At 36.7% G+C, this 22,359-nt stretch overlaps 6 protein-coding genes across 10 annotated transcripts; 1 reads left to right on the forward strand and 5 right to left on the reverse strand.

Annotated features, from left to right (window-relative positions):
• The first annotated feature begins 5,928 nt into the window (after positions 1-5,928).
• Positions 5,929-7,293, forward strand: LOC131670731 (ankyrin repeat domain-containing protein 50-like). Its single transcript, XM_058946597.1, has one exon. It carries the CDS (start codon positions 5,929-5,931, stop codon positions 7,291-7,293), a length of 1,365 nt encoding a protein of 454 aa, XP_058802580.1.
• Positions 7,294-9,152: 1,859 nt separating this feature from the next.
• LOC131670705 (putative ankyrin repeat protein RF_0381) lies at positions 9,153-10,958 on the reverse strand. 4 transcript variants are annotated; one of them, XM_058946529.1, is made up of 2 exons: positions 10,800-10,958; positions 9,153-10,659 (listed from the first exon to the last, which is right to left on the reverse strand). In XM_058946529.1, the coding sequence occupies exon 2, from the start codon at positions 10,570-10,572 to the stop codon at positions 9,259-9,261; it is 1,314 nt and encodes a 437-aa protein (XP_058802512.1). In that variant the 5' UTR covers positions 10,573-10,659; positions 10,800-10,958; the 3' UTR covers positions 9,153-9,258. The 4 variants fall into 4 exon arrangements, with proteins under 4 accessions (XP_058802512.1, XP_058802511.1, XP_058802513.1 ...); XM_058946528.1 differs by having other exon boundaries at positions 9,153-10,662; positions 10,800-10,957; XM_058946530.1 differs by having other exon boundaries at positions 10,795-10,951.
• A 1,747-nt stretch (positions 10,959-12,705) lies between these two features.
• On the reverse strand, positions 12,706-14,517 carry LOC131670703 (putative ankyrin repeat protein RF_0381). Its single transcript, XM_058946526.1, has 2 exons — positions 14,377-14,517; positions 12,706-14,233 (listed from the first exon to the last, which is right to left on the reverse strand). Exon 2 carries the CDS (start codon positions 14,163-14,165, stop codon positions 12,855-12,857), a length of 1,311 nt encoding a protein of 436 aa, XP_058802509.1. The 5' UTR covers positions 14,166-14,233; positions 14,377-14,517; the 3' UTR covers positions 12,706-12,854.
• A 607-nt stretch (positions 14,518-15,124) lies between these two features.
• Positions 15,125-16,694, reverse strand: LOC131670702 (ankyrin-2-like). The gene is made up of 2 exons (XM_058946525.1): positions 16,592-16,694; positions 15,125-16,512 (listed from the first exon to the last, which is right to left on the reverse strand). Exon 2 carries the CDS (start codon positions 16,484-16,486, stop codon positions 15,125-15,127), a length of 1,362 nt encoding a protein of 453 aa, XP_058802508.1. The 5' UTR covers positions 16,487-16,512; positions 16,592-16,694.
• A 750-nt stretch (positions 16,695-17,444) lies between these two features.
• Positions 17,445-19,571, reverse strand: LOC131670717 (poly [ADP-ribose] polymerase tankyrase-2-like). Its single transcript, XM_058946553.1, has one exon. The coding sequence runs from the start codon at positions 19,450-19,452 to the stop codon at positions 18,004-18,006; it is 1,449 nt and encodes a 482-aa protein (XP_058802536.1). The 5' UTR covers positions 19,453-19,571; the 3' UTR covers positions 17,445-18,003.
• A 183-nt stretch (positions 19,572-19,754) lies between these two features.
• LOC131670718 (metallo-beta-lactamase domain-containing protein 1-like) lies at positions 19,755-22,292 on the reverse strand. 2 transcript variants are annotated; one of them, XM_058946555.1, is made up of 4 exons: positions 21,996-22,292; positions 21,542-21,709; positions 21,382-21,474; positions 19,755-21,276 (listed from the first exon to the last, which is right to left on the reverse strand). In XM_058946555.1, exons 1-4 carry the CDS (start codon positions 22,150-22,152, stop codon positions 21,053-21,055), a joined length of 642 nt encoding a protein of 213 aa, XP_058802538.1. In that variant the 5' UTR covers positions 22,153-22,292; the 3' UTR covers positions 19,755-21,052. The 2 variants fall into 2 exon arrangements, with proteins under 2 accessions (XP_058802538.1, XP_058802537.1); XM_058946554.1 differs by having other exon boundaries at positions 21,355-21,474.
• Positions 22,293-22,359: the final 67 nt, after the last annotated feature.

Genomic DNA, 22,359 nt, shown 5'->3' on the forward strand with positions numbered 1-22,359 from the left:
TTTCTATAGGACGAAAGAGCAGCACGTTATATTATTTTGGAAATCACTCATAAATGTACTTTTCCTAGTTACTGTATGTCCTTGTACTTTTCATGTAATTCGCGTTCATAGATAAAATATGAAATACCTAAGTGAATAACGAATCGAAAATATGAACTACCTAAGTGAATAACGAATTTCAGATATATTGCGATAGTTGCCGTAAAAAAGTATACTAACTATTTGCATATTTATTGAAAAATGTAAAGTAAAATTAAAGTGTTTTATACAGATTGGATAAAATCATCTTACTAGTATCTAATTAAATTTTGTTCTTTACTATCTTCATTTACAACCCGTCACCAAAATCACTATAAGTAAAGTATACGAGATGTTAAATTTGACGCGATAGTTAGCACATACTATATTTATTATTATTTATTTCACTACTGAGCGTATTCTCGTAGCTGATGAGATTTCTTGTAGAGTAGATTCAAATTAAGCGTGAGAATGCGCTCCTGAAAGAGGATATTACAGTGACGGGTGGACACACGAAAATAACAGGTACATATTCTTGAAAATAGCAAATTAGGTACATAGGCTGAGAAAGTATTGGTGAGTCCATAGCTGGTAAGAAAATCAAACACGGGCTCGTTAATACCCGACCGAGATGCGTAAACTACAATTTCAATTGACGTTTAGTATCTGCTTGAGGAAGCGTTTCATGATATACAATACAATAAAAAAAAACATTTTTATGTACCTTACATTTGGAAAGTCTCACTGAGGCATTACAAGTAAGCAAAGTCATATATATATTTTCGCGATGCTGAAAATGAAATGAATAAAATAAAATATACAATTATACATTATTTTTACATTAAGTTCATAACAAAAACATTGCATTTTTTAGTTTTCCATTGAAGCACTGCATCCATGATACTCACAATAATATTACTATTTGATTTAATTTTCCAATAAGAGATCTGATGGTCGTCAAATGAACAATATTTAACATGGCTGTCACCATGCTGGTAGGCTTCACCTAACATTGTTTAGATGTGTCATATGAGTAATATAGCTCGACAATAAAAATTTTGTTACAATGATGATGCTTGAAAAGAAAAAAATAACGCACATTTATTTTATACCGTAAGATCGTAAAAATTTACTTGTGATTTCGTGATCATATTCAGGATTTACGTAAGCGTTGTAATATTATACTTATGCATAGTTGCAAAATGTTTTTAATAAAGGCAAAGCGTGATTATTGACCTTTATATTGCGATTCCTTTATATTCGATTTTATATTGCAAATCGAATATAAATACCTCAGAGTTTACACTCGTTGCTGTAAATATTTTAACAATAACTATTTTTTTAGAAAAATTTGTGTTATTAATAACTATATGTGAATAATTAATTTTCCTTGTATCGTAATGTACTAATGTGATTTGGAGCCATATATAATTATCTGTTTATATCTTATTACTTAACCTACATTCACATTACAACGATGATTTTGTTATTGATTATTGTATCGAACCTACTATTACTTATTTTAGTTATATGTAGTTTGATAATAAGTAAACTTTTTATTTATCGCAAAATTATTTTTTAACAAATGTTATTATACCAGTTTCCATAAGACTCAATACAAATCTTGTCCACCAATCTTCATAGCTGTTGCTCTATGACGTTATGCAAAAAAAGGTCTATAATTTAAAAACGATACTTGCAGTACGCCGACAGGGGGACACCATGCGCGCGGCTCACAGCAAATACAAGCAACAGGATCGTATAAATACTAAAGCGATTTCGTGCACGTAAAAAAATAAGCAACTGTTGCACTGTAACGTCATGACAAAAAAGGTTCGTTGTTAAAAAAATGCAGATTGACGAGACAATCGTTATCCATAGCGGACATGCATCCATAAGTTGATATATTCTACGCATGCCGAAAATTCCATGCATCCAGACAATGGATAATTTGGGTTTAAAAACTTTTAGAATATGAACAAGTTAAATGCAATTATCGGTCTAGTATAATTGAATATAAAGTCAAATACATAAACTAAAATGACCGTCCTTCTAAGGAGCTTCGACAGAAATATTTTCCAACAAGAAATGTAGAATCGTGAATTATATTTTAAAAAAGTTTATCCGTACTTTGCGTTTTACTCGAGAGATGGACAGATGAAAATAGCCTCATGGTAGCAAATGCACACCAATCGTTTGCAGTAGTTGGACATAATAAAGTCGAGTCTATTGTATCACTGTAAAGCAATCTAAAAATTGTTTTATATACCATTATTCTTTTCACATGTGTAGGCTGCTACTGTTAATTAAATTCCGATAGAGACCTACTGGAATATATAACAGAGCATGATAATGAAAAAGTTAAAAGGAAATTGATTTATGCTGACAGATGGTTCTTATGAATTTGGACATTATGCAGTCTTCTGAAACAATAGTGTTATAGTTCGTAGATATATTAGATTTAGGCTACGACACGGAATATTTCGCTAATTTGGGAGAATGCCACTTATGTTTGCCATTGAGTTTGATGAAAGCATAGAAGTTATCGATGTGCTTATGGATAAATTCGCTGTAATTGAGACAGTTTATCCTTGCGGACTCAGCGCTCTTAGACCCGCTAGATTTTTGTTTCGACATATTTGTAAAATTTTATCATGTGTTACAAGCTCAAACAAGTAGCATGAAAGAGTTAGTAAATGAATTAATCAAAGCCAAATGTACAGTTTATCAAGCTGCTTATTTGTAAGATCTCTAGTTGATAGAATGCACGTTGACCCGGCAAATTGATATCAATTCTAAGGGTCGGGACGAAGACACAGTTCTGCACATTGCCGTGGAAAGGAATGACTTGAAATTGACAAAGCTGTTAATCGACAACGGGGTTTATGTCCAAGCTCACGATGCGAATGATAGATGTGCATTGTCCATGGCCGTTTCCAAAAGTAACACAACTATCTTACAATTATTACTACAAGCAGGAACTAATCCCAACTATGTAACAAGCCTCAACGATCATACACCACTGTTCGCTGTTTTAGTGTTCGGGGATCTACGTCAAGGACAATACTACAAGTGTGCTGAGTTGCTCTTTGAGCACGGCGCTATCCCACGCAATTGCAGTCAATATCGACACACATTATTAGACTACGCTCTGCACGGTAACAGCTACAATTCGAAGTGCTAATAGCTCACATAGCAAATCGGTGACAGAGTCGATTATGCGAATTCGAAATAATCATAATCGTAGAGCATTTGATTTAGCTAGAAGAAATTATGAAAAATACCGAAAAGCGTTCGATGTCATCATATTTGAAAAATTATCGCTATTCGAATTGCTGACTGTAAAAAATTACAAAATAAGAATTTCTGTTCGTAACCTGATGTTCGTTTGCCAAATTGACAATGCTTGCACCAAATACAGATTGTGGGAACTATGTCCTTACTTTCTCTTGAAAATGTTGTTTTATTATTATCTAAAATTATTATTGAGTTAATGAAAAAATGTAAAAAAATGTTTCTATAGCTTTTAAGTTATTGCAAATGAGCTGATCAATCAGTGTAGTAAATACATTTTAAGTATTAAATACAATTCAAAGTTATGGCTTGGTAAAAGTAGTAATTGTAAAAAAATATAATATAATATAAATGGGAAGAAAATCAAATAATGTAATACAATATATTATGATTGTGCAATTAAATGACCAAGCCAATTACCCTAACATTGATAATTTTAATTTTTTAAATTTTAATTGATAACGTAATTAACTAATGTAAAAATATCATTATCGAATGTATTTATTTTGGATTAAAAGTTCATAAAATACATTATTGATGATGATGAAACTAAAATAAAATAAATTTTTTAAAATTTTTTTAAGTTACTCGCGTTCCTTTTAGTTTATATTGAAGAGAAAAATGCATAATTTAAATAAAAATCGCATCATATTTATTTCTTTGTTTTATATTTGTTTATTTGTTATTTATCTGTTTTATATTTGTTTATTTGTTTTGTATATAAATATTAATTTGTGTGGAATGTTGCTACATTACGCAGTTATGCGCATGTAAAGCAACGTTGTTGCACTCGGGAAAAAGTGAAAGTCGTGGAAGTTAAACCCCAAAAATCAATTTTTTTTCGACTTTTCCAAAAAGTTACCAATACAATCGATTCCGCGTCAATTAATGAAGAGAAAGTTCAATAGATATTTACTTACTCGTCCGATTTCAATCATTAAAATGCAATTTTTGATTTAGAGCTCAGCCCCATATTAAGATCTGGTCAATATTCAATAATAATGCGCTTTTGAATAAAAATAATAAGCTTAATCGATTTTAACACCAAGTCAATCCCCGTGATAAAATCTATGTTAATATCAAGGATTTATTAAATAATAATAAAAATCAAGTACCAGTAGTTGTCAATCGGCTATCGTTTAAATTGTAGCGATTCCCACGCCACCGCTATCGTCGCGGGTGTACCAATGGCGTTACAGTCAGTATAGTACAGTATGTCACTTATTAAAATCACACCAATTGAAAATTATATAATTATATATCAAAATATATAAAAAGTAACAGAAGAGCCAAAGGTTATATTATTATGCTACCCACATGGGAAGGTAAACTCATACAGCGCATACCGTATGCACTTAAGAAATTATTGATATTCACGTAGATTTTATCACAGGGGTTGATTTCACGTTAAAATCGGTTGAGCTTATTATTTTCATTCTAAAGCACATTATTATTGAATATTAACCTAATCTAAATATTGAAGCTGAGTCTTAGCCCCAAATTGAAAATTATATTTTAATTATTGAAAACAGTGTCGAGCAAACAAATATCTGTTGAACTTTCTCTTAATTAATTAACGCGGAATTGATTGCATTGATTGTACTTTTTGGAAAAGTCGAAAAAATTGATTTTTGGGAGCTCACTTCCACGATGTCTCGGGAAAGGTGGCATTAATCTCAGGGTGTTTTTCAATTATGCAGTAGCTACTAAAGTTTTGTCAGAAGTCGCAGCTGACGTCGACATTAGTTATGTCGAAGGTAGAAACTTTATGCAGATAGTTTTTATGGACTACAATAAGTGTGCCATAATCGAGGCATATTCATATAGATTGCGAACTGATACAAATACATAACGCAGAGCAGCTGACGAGAAAACTACCCTGCCATCAGAAACACTGAACTATCGAATCGTACGGTAAGTCGAAGATTTAACGTCAATTCTCACAGTGCTTATCAGAAGGTAACTCTAGATAAAAAATTAATAATCACTTGTAGTTTTATGATGTAACTTAATGCTTGACGCTTCATTTTTCGAATTTCGTAATAAATTTATAATAAATATCACGTGAATTGCGTTTAGTATTTTTCTTTCGAGTTATATTTGGGGATTTGTAGAACCAAAGTAAAAGAGCTATATATCTAAACACAGAGAAGTCGTATTTTTTCACATAAGACCATAACATAGATTCCTATCAATTCGTTACATATTGGATACAGTAGTCTCTTTAGATGAGAGGAAAATCGCCATATTCTTGCCGCAATGAATTGCTGTAGTTGCCAGAGGATTGGCTCAAGAGGATTATCCTTTCACAGTAAAAAGACTTGAATACGATGAATAAATATTATGAAAAGAGATGGGCAATAATCCTATTAGCAAAGTCGAAAGTTGCAGGTTTTGATTAGAGTTATGAAGGATTAATCGACTGGTAGCACATCAATCGGTATCACTCGAGCAGTCGAACAGTCAAGTACCTTCCAAACTTTTACATAGAGAATCTATGTGACATAATTATTGTCTTTTACGCGAATATTTAGTAGCAATGACTAATTGGTCAGATGTGATAGTCAGCATCTTTCGTTGATATTTAGAAACTGAAATCCAAAAGTGTGAGAGAAAATGAAGGTGCTTTGTGACGGTCAGCTAGTAAATTTAATACAAACGGCTCAGAACGAGCAATTCAAAATGCTGGATAAGGATTTGCTCAAGAGTTCGATCGAATGGGAAACGCTATTGCATCACGCAGCATTCTACAACAACGAGGTGATCGCTCGACATCTGATCGACGTGGGTCTTAATGTTGACGCACTTGACTCCGATGGTAGAACTCCTCTGATGGTGGCCGTAGAAGTTCGCAGTGTAGCAGTTACCAAAGTTTTATTGCAAGCCAATGCCAGTATCGACATCACCGATGTTGATGGTAAAAGTGCTCTTCGGATGGTTTTTCATCCGGACTATTTCAGTACTAAAATTCTCGAGCCGATCCTGCAACGATTGCGACGTGACTGCTCTGACATCGAAGTGTTGGTGGATAGATTAATCGAGGCTGGGTGCTCGATGTATCATGCCAGCTATCTCAGAGATATTCGAGTAATGGAGATGCTGTTAGAGCGTAATATCGACATCGACTCAAGAGGTTATTGCAAGAGAGCAGCGCTGCACGCTGCCGTTGCAACAAGTGACCTCGACATGGCCAACTGGATTTTGAACAAAGGCGGTTGTGTAGATGCTCTCGACGAATATGGCAAGAGCGCGTTGTTCGATGCCGCGACCAATGGTAAAGTCGACTTGATGCACTTATTGCTGGAACGTGGTGCAAATCCAAATACTAGGCACGCAAACACCGAATACACACCTCTCTTTGCCGTATTTGCTTTCTCACTGGACGAATCTGACCAAGGAAATTTCGATGCGTGCACTGAGCTTCTTCTCCGATATGGCGCTATACCGGAGAACTCGAGCGTCGATCATAATACGCTTTTTGATTATGCTTTGCTAAACCCTGCTGAGAATAATAAAGTTGACTACCTCATTGGTCAGCTGGCGATTCTGCATAAGCTTGGCAAGGTCAATGCCAAGTCCGTTCTGCGTTGCAACATTGAGGAACATGGTCATATAGTTTTGGAATTGAGAAACATATACGAGTCATGCAATAAGCTGCTCGAGTTGATCGTTTACGGCGACTTATCACTGTTTGATTTATTGACCGAGAACCAAAACAAAATGAGAACGCTTGTCCGCAATAGAATGATTATGTCGGAAATAGATTTCATCTGCTCAAAGCTCAGCGAGATTTATCCTTATTACTGCAGAATTTTGAAGGAACGTATTTCGAAAGCAACTGATATGGTGATGCTAGAAGACGCGACGATTCCCGTCTTTTCCAAGCTTTTTAACGCTAATTATAATTTGTGCTACAACTTCGCAAGACTAGTGACTGGATATCTGAGCGAACGTGATCTCGAGCGACTATGTCAAGTTTGAAACTAGATCAATCACAGCAGCTTTCGTTGCCACATTGTACGTCTCAACGTTAATTTTTATTTCGTATTAGTTACGAAGTCTAATAAATGTCATTTGAACTATACTTTTCAATGGACTGAGAAAATTGTATGCTAAAAATAACGTTATTGTAGTTCTTATATATATATATATATATATATATATATATATATATATATATATGTATCATCCTCAAATAAAAAAGGCTTTGTTTGTATGAGCTGATAAATATTTTTTCGCACAAATAATCTTTTGTGGAGTTCAGAATGCAAATTAAAACTACTAGTGTACAATTACTTTTTGATATACTTTATTATGTAATGATGTACTGCGATTCAGAAATAAATCAACTGATTTTATGCAATAAGTAATATTTATATCTGATGGTACAAATTTCCAACAATAGCCGCGAGATATCTAGCTGATACATCATATTAAAAAATTATATATAAGTGTTTGTGGTTTTTAAGTTGGAGTCAGCCGATGATTTTTTTACTTAAGCTGCTTTATAAAAAAAAAAGTACTTTTTTGATCGTCTTAAACTTCTGAATGAAATCATTAATCATTTTAATTGGAATTTTATTTTTCTTGCATATACAAATATTCTAGAATGAATTTGCCGTTTAAAACAATAATCTTTTATAAAATAAAAACATCGGCCATTTGCTGACCCATGGATTGAAAAATTCACGATTTCTTTTCATTCAACATAATGTAAAACCAAAATATTTCTTAGCAAAATTAATAAATAAATTGTCAATTAACAACATCTTAAAAATTACATATGTACATTATCGTAGAAATGCTCTACATAGCAATTTAATGGAGTTTTGAAACAAGTAACTAACGGCAAAGTTGACTCACGTTGCCGTTTTTATATCATTGAAATGCATATTTGTACATTTGCACTTTTACAATATATTTACAATATATTTAGATGTTGAAATAAGAATTATAGGTATGAAAAATTAAATTTAGATGTGTGAATGTTAGACTAACATTGTCTCGAACCTACCAATGCGACAATCATCAAATTACTATTAGCATACATCGTATGAATATTAACACTAAACCTACCAAAGCGGTCAAATGACCGCTCCTAAAGCCCGAAAAATAAATGTTTTTTTAATTATTATATGATAATTATTTTGTGTTTATTGTTTATGCTAAATTCTGTATTAATTACAATCAACTAGAAAAGACTATAATTGTTTATTTCAAAAGCGGTCATTTGACCGCTAGTCGGTAGAAATAGGTGTATATAATATGTCGGTAGATTTAATGTTAAAATCGTTACCATAACTATAGATAGATCTTTCATAACCAGCAAGAAAAAATCTGCAAGTAAAGTTAACCAATCAAAAATGACTAAAAGTAATAAGTACATCATTACTAAAACAATTGGAATAAGCTTTCTTAATTATCAATAAATAATTCCTGCAACTTTGTCACTCAATTATCATTACGAACGCGACTTCTCATTTTGTAAATCTATTGACCATTTTCAAGTTTCTAAAAAAATATACTCAGATATAATCGATATTACTGGAATAACTGAACGTAACATTCTTGACACATGTTGGAAATGAAAATTAGCCAGAGTTTCATTCTCTAAACATCACTAAATGATTAATCAACATATTAATTATTTAAAAGTAATTCCACCAGGCAACACGCGACATTTATCAGTTCATCCATCGTCAACTTGTATATTGATAGTTGCCTTGATAGTAGGATTAAAAAATAATGGCGTGGGTTTTCACACTCATAATGCTGTATCGTTGACTTTAGTTAAAATAGTTTTTGGTATCATAAGGTTGTTGTAAGGAAACAAAAGAATGTATAATTAATAATTATTTTGGTATTCAAATACGTCAAATTGTTATGATTCATATAAGAAACATAGCTTGAGAACAAACAATGAGAATGTTTGGTTTATTTTCATACTCAACACGCAGTTTCGCGCAAAGTGATGCCCGAAAACTGTTCCGAAGCGTCATCCAGTAAAATTATTTTTTCGTATCTTTTAATGCGTGCAAAGAGCGTGTTGTAGTAATATGTATAAAGTTTCTCCAGACAGAGTTCGGTGCTCATCTCAGTGACTTTGCGGGAAAATGTCTCGTCGCGTATCATCTTCTTCATGGTGAATTCGTCCTTGGTCAGCAAATCAAGTAACGAATATTTACCAAACATGTTGGTCTGGAGTACTCTGTGACAACTTTTATAGTAAAACTTCTGGTCGTCCAGCCTCTCCTGATATTGCGGGCAGAGGCAGTACATGACGCTTTTGGCGATTGAAAAACCGCGTTGCTCGTACACTGCCAGATGACAGATGACCATTCGAAGCCTGTTATAGTTCGACCGCTCAAAGGCAAAGTCGAATATCGTCTTAGGATCATCTACCGTTTCGACTATACACGGATTGCAGGGGATAGCGCCACTCTGTAGGAGACACTCGGCGCAGGCGTCGTATTGTTCGGAAATATCCGGTTTTATATCTAAGAAAGTTTCGTACAAAGGTGTAATCCGATAGGTAGGCGATTGCTGATTAGGATCGGCGCCCTGCTGCATCAACATTTTGATCATCTCTTCGTCACCCGAGCGCGCGGCGGCACATAATGCCGTGTAGCCGCTGTGATCGATCACGTTAACGTCGACACCCTGGACGACCAGCCACTTGCCCAAACACAAGTCTCCCAGTTGTGCAGCAGCGTGCAGAGCAGTTTTCCCGGCACGGTTTATAGAGTCAAGCTCGTATCCCATCCGCACCATTTCTTCCAGCACGCTGATTTGTCCGACACAGGTGGCGTGATACATCGACGAACTATAGTATATGAAAAACTCAACTATCTCGCCGATGGTTTGCTTTAGAGGACATACTACCGCCTCGAGAAATAACGTGATCAAATCGCAGCATGTATCTGGCTCGTTGAAAATTTTTTGCATCATAGTTTCATCGTCGTAGATGTTAACGCGAGCTCCCGCGGCTAACAGCATCGCGCACAGTTCCGTGCGTTCCAGTAACACAGCTACCGTCAGTGGTGTCAGATTTCCGCTCCCCCTCGCTTCTATGTCGCTTCCCAATTCGATCAAGGTGGGGGCGATCGCTGCGTTGCCGTACCGAGCTGCATAATGCAGCAGCGTGCCAAAGTCGTCGCGCCCCTTCGCCAGATCCTCGTTCAGCATTTCTTTTGCCTCTTCGTTCCGACCCCTCTCGATGTGCTGCAATAGCTTTTTAGGGAACATAAATTTCGCGGCCATTTTCGATTCTTTCGAGACTCAAGCACTCAAGCACTCAAGCACTCAAGCTAGTTACGATGCCAAAGAAGAAGAAACGATTGATTCGAGCTGCTGAAACGACAACGATTATAGTACTCATTACGTGAACGCATGGTAAAGCGTGAATAATGTCGAATAAATGGTGGGGCGATGGCGATTTATTATGAAATAATCGACAAATTATAACAGAGTTGATCGGCATACGTTACATTTGGAAACCCAGATCATCAGCGATGGCAACGACGTTCCTCGCTGCGGCAACACTTTAGCACAGCTTGTGATTCACCTTCTCGTTGAGGTCGAACTGATGGATTTCTGTCTTACTGTCTGTATGTTATCTCAAGGATGAAACTTACTCGGATTATGACAGCTCGATCGTATTAGACTAATACATAAAAGTACGATCCTTATAATCGAATAGAACTCAATGGTTCCAGCCATCAACTTATATATTCCTATAATGAGCCTATTAATTGTAGTAGAGAGATTAAGATAGAATTACAATAGGCTTAATCTGCTGACAAGCTATTGATTCATTCTTAATCGCAATTAAATCGGCTTATGCGAATATGGAAGCAAGCATTGATAAAAGATATCGTGAATATGTCGATGTTTCACATTATCCAGGAAAGTTTATTTTTCATTTCATATCATGTGAAACGAAATAATAACTAATATGTAAGATTTTAATACAACATAACGTCTAGAAGTCTGCAATTAGTTATTTGCGAATACAATATATGAAAATACAAAGGTAAATAATGTCACAGATAAATTCAAGTAATACGCATCAGACTAATTTTATTCGATAATAGATCATGACTAACTCTACCATTGACTTTATAAATATTGAATATGCATCGAAAATATCCTTAAATAATACAATAAAACATTGATGTGAAGTACAAGGTTCAACCAGTTATTATAAAATTTGGAATTAGGTACATTTGAGAATTAGCATAATATCCAGTGATTATCAAATTTTAATGAAAATCTCGCAAGGTAAATGTGTTCTGGATATCGAAGGTATAATCAATCACCCTGAAACCGAAAAAATCACTAAAACCCACTGATAAATCTAGTTTTGTATACCCGACCCCGAATAAAACTATCACGAATATACGTCCACTGGTTTTATCTTAATTTGCATTTGACATCTTTGAGTAAAATATTTTACTTATTAAAAAAATATAATGCTGATATCAATTATGACTGAAAAATAATATTACAGTTTCGACTAATATAAATGATTTGGTTATTTTACACGTAATTCAAAGTCTAAATTATCAACGATGTCTTTACGTAAAATAGAAAATTTCGTTACAAATATTACTAATTTTTTGACACTTCTTTTTCGAGTTTAATAACCAGTTATTCATAAACATTTCTCGATACTCTTAAAACTTGATGAAGAAATTTCAATCGTATATTGATATTTTTAAATTATACGTGATGCAGACTTCTAACGTACCACTGTAAAAAAACTATTACTTAGGAGGTCCGTCAAAGTCTAAAATCTCAAATTTTTTAATTAACAGTCCGGCACGACAGAAATTACAGCATTTTACGTTCCAGCATAGAATGCAGTTACCAATAATGGACTCTTGTCATCTTCATAAAGTGCACTGATATTAGCACGTATAACTGTCGGACGTTTGACCAATATCCAATCGTTCAATTCACTTCGGAATACACAGTGGCTAAAGGCTTATGGAACGTAGTCTGGAGAAATTAATAAACAAAAGAAAAAACTTTGAGACCCATGACACTCGTCTTCATAAAAAACAAGCGGTTATCAATATAACCTGCAGAGCTTGTATTACTCCACTCTTATTAATCCATTCATTCAATAAATTGGAATTTTGTTTTTTTTAATTTGTTTTTTTTATTTTCATTGAACTACGTGATAATGTTATTTAACTATATTGAATAATATGATTATTTGAAATATAACTTATTTCACCCAGAAAATCTAGTATTAAATTTTAGTTGAACCATGTCCTGTACTGTTTTGAATTCACGACATCGCGAGAGAAGCTGCCTCAATAAATAACTAACTTTGATTCTAGGAGAGTTAGGTATGGTCAAGGTTGATGGAAGTATAAAACAAATATGTAACTAATAATTATTTTCATATGTAATCATGTAAAATGTTTATAATACATACGATAATTGTAGTTTAAGATCAAACAATGACAATGTTTGGTTAATTCGCATACTCGGTGTTAATTTTCGAGTACAGCGATGCTTAAAGCAACTAACTATTAACGTTGCAAAGCGTCTTCCAAAAAAATAATTCTTTGGAGTCTTGAAATACGTTCCATGAGAGCGTCATAGTAGTAGGGATACGAAAGGCTCAGACAGTATTTGACGGAAGCTTCCGTAAATACACGTTTAAAGTTTCTGTCGCGTACATAATCTTTCAACCTGTAGTCACACCAGGTCAATAACTCAAATATCGTCACTCTTTTAAACACCGGCAGATCGAGCAATTTCAGACACAGGAGGAAGTACTCTTTACTAGCGGACACAGCCGGTTGATTTTCTGGATTTAAACTGTACAGGTAAGTCGGATCGTAGCGAATGCCGGCCATATGGCATATTGCCTGATGACAAACGACACTTCTAAACCTCTTGTAGTTGCATCGATCAAATGCATGATCGGCCAAAGTTTTAAATTGACAGCCATCCGAGTTACGCGAAAGGATATTGATCGGATTGGAGGGAACACCGCCATTATGAAGTAGGTAGTCAGCACATTCGTCATATCGTTGCGTAGTAATATTTTTGCAGGCACCCGCAAAAGTTAGGTATACAGGTGTAAGCCCAACATGCGTGTCCTTGGCATTAGCATTTGCGCCGTATCTCAACAACACCTTGATCATATTCAATTGACCGTAGTACGAGGCGAGAGATAACGCCGTGAAGCCCGCAACATCAATTGCGTTAATATCAATACCCTTAAGGAGAAGCCACTTCACGAGATTCAGGTCTTTCAGCATTACAGCTGAATGCAGTGCAGTTTTTTGCAAATCGCCTTTAGAATTGATGTTCATCTTTCTATGAGTCAGCATTTCCTCTAACACACTGATATTTCTGGCACAGCTGACGTGATACAGCGAGGAGCCACAGCGTGTAAAGATGTCAGCCATCTCCCGGGGAGTAGGTGTTTTAGGTTTCACGAACTTGTCGATGAATATTGCAATCATATCCGGCTCTGTGCGTTGTTCACTCAAAAGCTTGTACACGACAAATAGGCCTTCACGGGAATTAATATCGAAGTTGCCTCCCAGTCGGAACAACTGTTCTAATGCTGCCGTAGAATTAGATAACGCAGCTGTTACTATAGGTGTAGTTCTTTTGCCCTCCAATGAATTAGGGTCAGATCCGCCTGCGACCAAATCGGGCATGATATCTGCATTGTCGAGTAGAGCTGCATAATGCAGCAACGTGCCGAAGTCGTCGCACGCTGTGAAGAGACTTTTATCTTTTTTCAACGCTTCTCTTAGGTCATCGTTCTTGTGATTCTTTAGATCACTTATCACCTCTGGAGGGAATTGATAGCACTCGGACATTTCAGATGTTTTCAAGATTCAAGCACTCAAGCCAGTTACGATGTCGAAGTAACGATCAATCCGAGCAACTGAAACGACAACGATTATAGTTCTTATGACGTGAACGCATGATGAACATGTGAAATAATGACGACTAAATAGGACAATGATAATTTATTATGAAACAATCGACACTTTGAAACACAAATGATAACAGAGTTGATCGACGTACTTTACATTAGAAAGCCATGCAGATCAGCGATGGCAACGATGTTCACCGCTGCGGCAACACTTCTGAACAGCTTATGATTTATCTACGTGTTGAGGCCAAACTGATCGACTCCTCCCTCACTGCCAATACTTTAGCTCAGGGATGAAATTTACTCAGATTATGGCAGCACAATCGTATTAGACTAATATATAGATACATGATCTATATAATTGGATATAACTTAAAATTCCCATCCGTCAACTTACATTTTGTATAATACATTGAAGTGAAGAGATTACGATGGAATTACAATAGTCTTTAATCTGCTCGCAAACTGTCGTTTCATTGTTAATAACGATTAAATTGGCTTTCGATGCAACCGTATTTGCAATGCAAATATAAAAATAAAACTGCAAATAACGTCACTTATACATTCAAGTAATACTCTATAGAATACTCTGTTATCATTTTCAATCAATCGTTTACATACAGTGTCAATATTTTATTGAATACATGACAATTCCTAAATACAAAAAATTGTCAAAGGCACGTTCAAACTATAATCATTTTCGATAATCAGGAATATCTCTAGTACTGACTATATAAAACATCCTCCCGAGAAGAAACCGCAAGGTACAAGATTAAGCCGATCGTAATCAAACTTGGAACGAGGTGTACATGATTGAGAATCGGTATAACGTCCAATGATTATAAAATTCGTACGAACATCTCGCTAAACGAGTACCAGATCTGGGTATCGAGGGTACAATCAAAACATTAGAGTCAACTGCTCGAGGTCTTCGTCATTTAGATAGTCGACAACTATTCTCGCTGCCAACTCGCACTGGCCCCGATAGCAGTGCATAATTTGAAGCAGAACTGCGACCGCGACGTCCTCCAGTTCGGCCGTACGCCTGGCCTTGGCTATTCGCTCATTGAGCGCACTGCAGTAATAGGGAAAGAGCTCGTTATTTTGGTCCTCCGAGAGTAATATCTCCAGCGTCCCCATCAAATCGTCGTTGCGCACGAGAATCTTCATTCTGACTTTGCTGTTTGTCAGCAACTCGAGCACAGTCAAGTTCGCGCGAAGCTCGCGCTTGAGAAATTCACGGCAGGAGTCGAGCATCGCCGGAATGGTCGAGCGCAGTCGGTCTTGTTTGCAGTGGACGTCCGACTTGGTAATCGGCCTGCCAAGCAGGCCGAGCATTGCCAAGTGATTGATTAGCATGTTGATCTTCTTGGGCTCGTTCTTGTCGAGGGCGATGTCGAGCAGTCTGCTGAAATTTCGGGGAATGGCGCCGTGCTCGAGTAGCAGCTGCAGGCATTCGTCCGACTCGTCGACGGGCACGTTGCCGAAATTCTTGAAGACCAGGCGCAACGCCGTGATGTCGATGCGAGCGAACGTGGCGTTGGGGTCGGCGCCTGCCTCCAGCAAAACTTTCATCGTGTCTCTGTACCCGTTGCTCGCGGCAATCAGTATCGGTCTGCCCGCGACTACGCGCGACGCCCTGTCCACGTCGGCGCCGTGCTCCAGCAACAGCCTCGCCAACCGCGGCTGATTGCGCATGACGGCCAGGTGCAGTGCCGTCCTGCCGCAGTGGTCCCTCGAGTTCGCGTCCAGTCCGCGCTGCAGCATGCAACGCAGCAACTGCTCGTCCCCCGAGTGAGCGACGCAGTGCAGCAGATTGAAGCCGGCCGACAGCAGCTTGTCGGCTAGCTGCTCGGTGTCGAGCGTCCGGCTGCGTAGCTCGCCGACGAGCAGCTCGAGAATCTTGACGCGCAGCTTCTTCGGCGCCGGCGCCGCCCGAAAACCATCAGCTGCAGCGCGATCTTCGCCTCGCTCTTCCGGGGCATTGAAAGCTGCTGCGTCGACGCGCTCTATAGCCAGCTCCAAGGGGCTGTTGCCGCCTTTCCCCGGCAAGTCGATCTCGGCGCCGAGCTCCACCAGGTGCTGCACGATATCTGGACTCTGCCCCAAAACCGCGTAATGCAGCAGTGTGTTCGTCTGTTCGTCCGATGCTCTGGCCAACTCTTCGTTCAGCATCGAGTTCGCTTCGTTCGCTCGACCAAACTGGATGTGTTGCATTAGTCGGCTGTCGAAGTGTGATTCGCGTTTTTCAGCCATTTCCATGAGAAATACACATGAGCTTCCGTCAACTGGAATTTATAATGCAACGTCGTGAAAGGCTATACTTCCGTATGAGATCTAATCGGAAGAACAATTTTTCAAACATACGTCGTTCGCGCCTTATTAATTGCGTTTGGGTCCAGATGGCAATTGACTAACGAGTCTTGACGACTTGTTCTCGCGTGGCTTGCTTCTGCGGGGGCAGGCTATTTACACGAAACTCGTGCAGTAACTTCGTCAAGGGGCTTATAAAATTATCAACTGGGCCTGCTAATGGGATAGATATTGTTCATGAGTCAGAGTCGATATTTATTGACAGCTTGACCTGCTTCGTTATCTTTCTACGTATACGCTAGTTTTGTACTTTGTTTATTTCTTAATCGACGATTGAAAAAGCAGAATATTTAGGCTTACGAGTTAAGCGTTCGTCGAAATAGCAAATAGTATTCGGATATCAAAAATTTTAATACAAACTTCCGGGCATAAAAACAATAATGTCCGTTTATATTTCATTGAAGTTCTAAGTCGCGGTGCTGGAAGATATCGGTCATTATATCGATACAGGCGAAATATATCAATGATACACGTCAAGCAAGTATTCACCTAAAAGCGACACGTTGCAAAATTTTTTATCGAATGTCAAGCCTATTATTAAAATTAAAGCTTGAAATGCTCGATCTTTTCGCCGAATTTTCTAATGCCAACTTGAGAGAAAAAAACTACTAGTTGAATTTCAATACGTAAGACAAAATTTTAATGAAAAAATGGTACTTTTTTATTAAAAAACATAAAGAAATTTTATTTCTACTTCGGAACGTAATTTAATTTTACAAGTACTATAAATAAATTAATTATAAAATGTCCATGAGGCTTTATTAATTGGCCTTGTTTGTTTTCAAAAAGGATAAACGGCTGTACCTCATCGTTGATTTCATTTAATAAAACAACGATAGCTGCTATATATCAATCATTGATTTATTTTTAACATTATAAATACATAAAAATAACATCATCAGAATTGATTTCATCAAAGGTACTCTGAGAATTCAATTATGTTTTACAGCATAAAATCGCATCTTTTTCATCGACTGTCATATATTTATAAATGCTGCAATAATTATTAATCACATAATTATTGAATAATTTATCTGCAATTGATGAATTTTAGAAACCTAGTTAATAATTTACTTGTATTTTTATTCGTGACAGTAAAATAAATCATGACTGTGATATACATTTACTAAATCAATGATGACAATTAAGCGAATCAACAACTATACTTATAATGCTCATTGTTTCTTTAGGTTCACCAAAGAAATGAGATCTATGTTATGTCCGTCAAGTAAAATTCATTGCAAGAGTAACTGAAAAAGTGTTGCACCGCATAGCTTTGACCAAATAATAATTGTCAATCGCATTTCAAAGCAAATATCATGAAAACTAATTCAACATGGCTAAAATATTTCGCATGCGCAACGAAGGAAAAAATAATGAAGCATCGCGCGGAAATGCCCCCAAGTTTATAGTCGACGCAATTGCTCGAGGTCTTGCAAACTCAAGTATCCAACAATTTCCCGTGCAAAGTTGTAGCACTGATTGTAATTTCTGTCGAAGATCTTGCAAAGAATCGGAATAGCGGCATCCTCCAGCTTGGCAGCGCGAACAGCGTCGGCGACGCCTTTCATCAGTGGCTTGAAGTAAAAGGTGTATACCCTGCCCAGCTTGCCATTCACGTAGTTGATCTTGGAAAGGAAGGTCCGGTCGCGTACGAGAACCCTCAACTTGCGCTTACCGCCGGTCAACAAGTCGAACAGCGAGTAATTTCTGTAGACTGCGAACTCGAGCAGCTTCCAGCACAGATTGTAGTTGCGGTCGAGCCGAGGCTGCGCGACCAAGTGCTCCTCGACGTTGTAGTACATGACGGACTTGGCGAGCGAAGTGCCGAGCTTGTCGAGTATCGCCAGACGAGCGACCAAAAGGTTGATGCGATCGCTGTTTTTGGCAAGCATGGCGTAGTCGAAAAGCGTATTGCGGTCGGCACTCGAGTTCTGAGGGATGGCGCCATGCTGGAGCAGCAGCTCGATGCAGGCGTCGTAGTTGTTCTGCTCGGACTCGCCCAGAGAGTAGGCAAATGTTGCGAACAAAGGTGTGTAATCGTAATGCTTTTCGGCGACGTTCGGGTTCGCCCCGTGCTCCAGCAGCACGCGCACCATCTGCACCTTGCCTTGGTACGCGGCATCGTACAGCGGCCCGCACCCGCAATTGTCCTGGGCGTTAACATCGGCGTTGTTCTTTAGCAGCCACTCTACCAAACAGACGTCGTCCAACTCGACGGCAGCGTGCAATGCCGTGGCGCCGGAGTGATCTCTAGAATCGATGTCGACGCCGTGCTGCAAGAAGCTTTCCAGCACTGCGGTATCCCTGAAGAAAGTCGCGTGGTACATGGAACTTCCGGCCTGGATCAGTCGCTCCACCAGCTCCTCGCCGTCACGGCAGTCGCGTCGCAATCTTTCAAGGAATAACATCAACATGTCCTCGTGCGTTTGCGAAGAAAATAGCAACTGCAGCGCGTTTCGTCCACTGACATCGGCAACCTCGATACTGGCATTGCCATTCAGCAGCACTTTGACAGTTGCTACATTACTATTCTCCACAGCTACCATGAGAGGCGTCTTCGATTCATAGTCAAAGAGATCGACTTCGGCGCCCAGCCCTATCAAGTATTGGGCTATGACTTCGTTGTTGTAGAGGGCGGCGTGATGCAGCAGCAATCCCAGGGCATCCTTGATATCGTGCAATTTGTTCTTCAACAATCTCATGGCTACGTCATTGACGCCCGACTCGATGCAGCGCATCAGCAGGGAGTCGACGCGCAACGGGCTTCGCTCCGGTATTTCCTCGATGTTCGGATGCGCCATTTCGCAAAGCGGCAACAGGCAAAGCAAGTAAGCCAAGCAGCAGGCCGACATTAGCCTGTTCGATGTACGATTCGCTATCGACGACGCCTGCTATGCGCCCTCAACCTTTCCAAATGCGTCGCTCTGCAAACGTTTGAACGATACTGAAATCCCATTACCGAGTTTTACCTTTCTCGACGACGGCTTCACTTGCAGGATTATTAATTCATCGCTACATATCGATCACATCTGCACGAAAAGGATTACCGTCATAGTTGCAGCTTTGTCCACAGGATTATGAAACGATTATCACCTCGCTTATTCTTACATTACCCGATGTATTCTTTCATCATCGCTGCAATATATATAATTTTTTCGTATCTTTGAATTTTATAAAGTTTTCATATTTTATTAATGGAAACTTATTTTGTTCCTTTTTTACGGTTCAACTCTCGCTTAAACCATCGATGAAAACTTCATTGCAAAATCTTAATAATTAAAGGCCTGGGAAATAAAAAAATAATCCTATCTTTAGTCCTATTGCACTTACGAGATCATTTTTTTTGTAAATTCGTTAAAAACTTATAACTTTCAGATGCTATTGATCAATAATAATAATCACGTTTACAATGGACACCATTCAATTAATTAATTAAATTATTCATTTATAGCATTCACTGAAAAGCTAATCTTTAGCAACTGAAATTTAACACATGATCACGGAAATGAAGACATTTATACGACACGTACCCACATTGCAAGAAATTAATTTTCAAGCACGTCCCTTTTTAATAACAATAACTTTTATAGAAAAAGAATTTCAATATTTTATTAAATTTAGATCGCAATTTCATCTCTTCAAAAATCTCAGTTTATACAGCATTACAAATCAATATTTTGTGAATTATAAAAGTTATTAATTAATTAACATATTTCTCACTGTAATGGTTGTTTTGCAGTAACTCAAACGCTATTTATCCGATTTTGACGTTCAACGCGTCATTTTGTAGATTTTTTACGCTCGGAAAAGGATAAAAGTGTTATAGTTTTGCATGTGAAAATACAAGATTGAACATTCATTGACTCATTACCACAATTGTTTAATGTACAATGAACATTTTCTAATAAAAAAGTTTTATGCAATATAATGTATCTTCTATTTTAAATTATAACTTGAGTATGCCACGATAGTTTCTACATATAATTCTAAACTATCAATATCATGTAAAAATATGAATTTAGTATTAATGTGATAGTAAAAAATTCATTTTACACTATGGGCTGAGTCAAAAGAATAATTGTTAAATTTTAGTAGTCATAAAGTTTAAAAACAACTGATCCATTGTCAGCTAATTATACTTCTATTTTAATACCATCCTTGAATTTATTTTATGGTAAATTAGATAATATTTATATCAAATTTGAATCAAACTTATAATTTTTTTTTGTTTTTTAATGTCACTTTGTACAAAGCGAAAAAGTATTATATTATAAAAGTATATAATTTATATAAGTATTATATGAATTTACAAGTACAAAATTATCACAATTACTTCTCTAAAAGACACTTCAATAGATTCTATTCTACCTTACCAATGTGTTTATATATATATAAAATTTTCTACAATTTTTATAACAGCATATTGTATTCATCATTATAAATCTATAGTTACTACGCTGTAAGTATTCCACATTTTATCATTTCTAGCTGATTCATTAGTTTTTTTTTAATTTCATTTGTAACGTGGAAAAATGAACCATGACCTGGAATGATAACATCTGCAAAATCTGCAATCATATAACGTGATGTTGCTTGATGTTCTCTGAGTTCAGGCATACCAAAATTCATCCATATAGATGGTTTATTCACATCTTCTTCTTTTTCAAATAAATCACCTGAAAATTTTATTGCGCATGAAATTTTATTTCAAATCATACTTGAATACTCAAATATCAAAAATTCCAAGTATGAACCTGTTATTGCAACTCTGGCTGTCTCACCATTAAACTTTCCATCCACCAAAACTGTAACATCTTCTGCTGTATGCCCTGGAGTTGATATTACTTTGACTCCTTTGGTAATATTATAAACAGCTGTAAAAATATTAATGACAGAGGATGACCATATTTATCTGAAGAGTAAGAATAAGTTTATACTTACAAGTTTTAATGTTTCTTTCATGGAATAGTGTGTTGTGATGTACAGTACATCCAACAATATGTTCTTCTGCTTTCAAAAATAAATTGTTGTTTCCTATGTGATCTGCATGACTGTGTGAACATATAACATACTTTATATCGTCAGGACTTAAATTATGCTTGGCTAAAGCTGAAAAAATCAAATATTTATTAGGCAATTTTCTATGACAATAAATTTAACGACGTATGCTTTTGTTATTCCAAATATTCTTCCTTATCAGAAATTCTTCTTTAGATCAATAAATTACCCAAAAAAATGTATATTTTATATGGATTTTTATAATTACTCTCAAATATTATTATAACATTGTTGCAATTAATTTATTCATAATTTATTACTATATGTACATGTTGTAGTCAAAATTGTTTGTAACATTTTCCAAACTCAAAACTAAAGATATGCTAAATACTTTTACCATCAATAATATCCTGTTTGTCCCAGGCAGTCATAGTATCAACAATGATATTGTGTTTTTCAGCTGTTTTAATTAAAACACAACTGCAATTTGCATCCATTGTGACATCGTCAATTTGAGTAGAATAACCCTCAAACAGTACTATAACTTCGCTCATATTTAAATAAATATTGAACAAACAAAATACTTAGTTTCGGTCAGACTCAAAAGCATAACAATAACTTTTTATGCAACCAATGTTTATGAAAGTAATGTTAGATAGGGTTCAGCCTCAGGGACTCTGCTATCCAGCACTGATGCGCGTGCGCAGACTGGTACCGGTGCAGTGCCGGGTGCTTAGTAGGGGGGAGATGTGGAGGAAATT

This window comes from Phymastichus coffea, unplaced genomic scaffold (assembly GCF_024137745.1).
Source record: "Phymastichus coffea isolate CEN01 unplaced genomic scaffold, Cenicafe_Pcof_1.1 PCOF00114, whole genome shotgun sequence".
Classification (NCBI taxonomy): domain Eukaryota; kingdom Metazoa; phylum Arthropoda; class Insecta; order Hymenoptera; family Eulophidae; genus Phymastichus; species Phymastichus coffea.

Coding starts and splice junctions, on each gene's coding strand:
- LOC131670731 (XM_058946597.1), top strand. CDS start 5,929: ATGAAGGTGCTTTGTGACGGTCAGCTAGTAAATTTAATACAAACGGCT.
- LOC131670705 (XM_058946529.1), bottom strand. CDS start 10,572: ATGGCCGCGAAATTTATGTTCCCTAAAAAGCTATTGCAGCACATCGAG.
- LOC131670702 (XM_058946525.1), bottom strand. CDS start 16,486: ATGGAAATGGCTGAAAAACGCGAATCACACTTCGACAGCCGACTAATG.
- LOC131670718 (XM_058946554.1), bottom strand. CDS start 22,152: ATGAGCGAAGTTATAGTACTGTTTGAGGGTTATTCTACTCAAATTGAC. Junction 21,710..21,995: donor CAAACAGGATATTATTGATG/GTAAAAGTATTT, acceptor TGATTTTTTCAG/CTTTAGCCAAGCATAATTTA. Junction 21,277..21,354: donor AGCCAGAGTTGCAATAACAG/GTTCATACTTGG, acceptor TAAAATTTTCAG/GTGATTTATTTGAAAAAGAA.
- LOC131670717 (XM_058946553.1), bottom strand. CDS start 19,452: ATGTCGGCCTGCTGCTTGGCTTACTTGCTTTGCCTGTTGCCGCTTTGC.
- LOC131670703 (XM_058946526.1), bottom strand. CDS start 14,165: ATGTCCGAGTGCTATCAATTCCCTCCAGAGGTGATAAGTGATCTAAAG.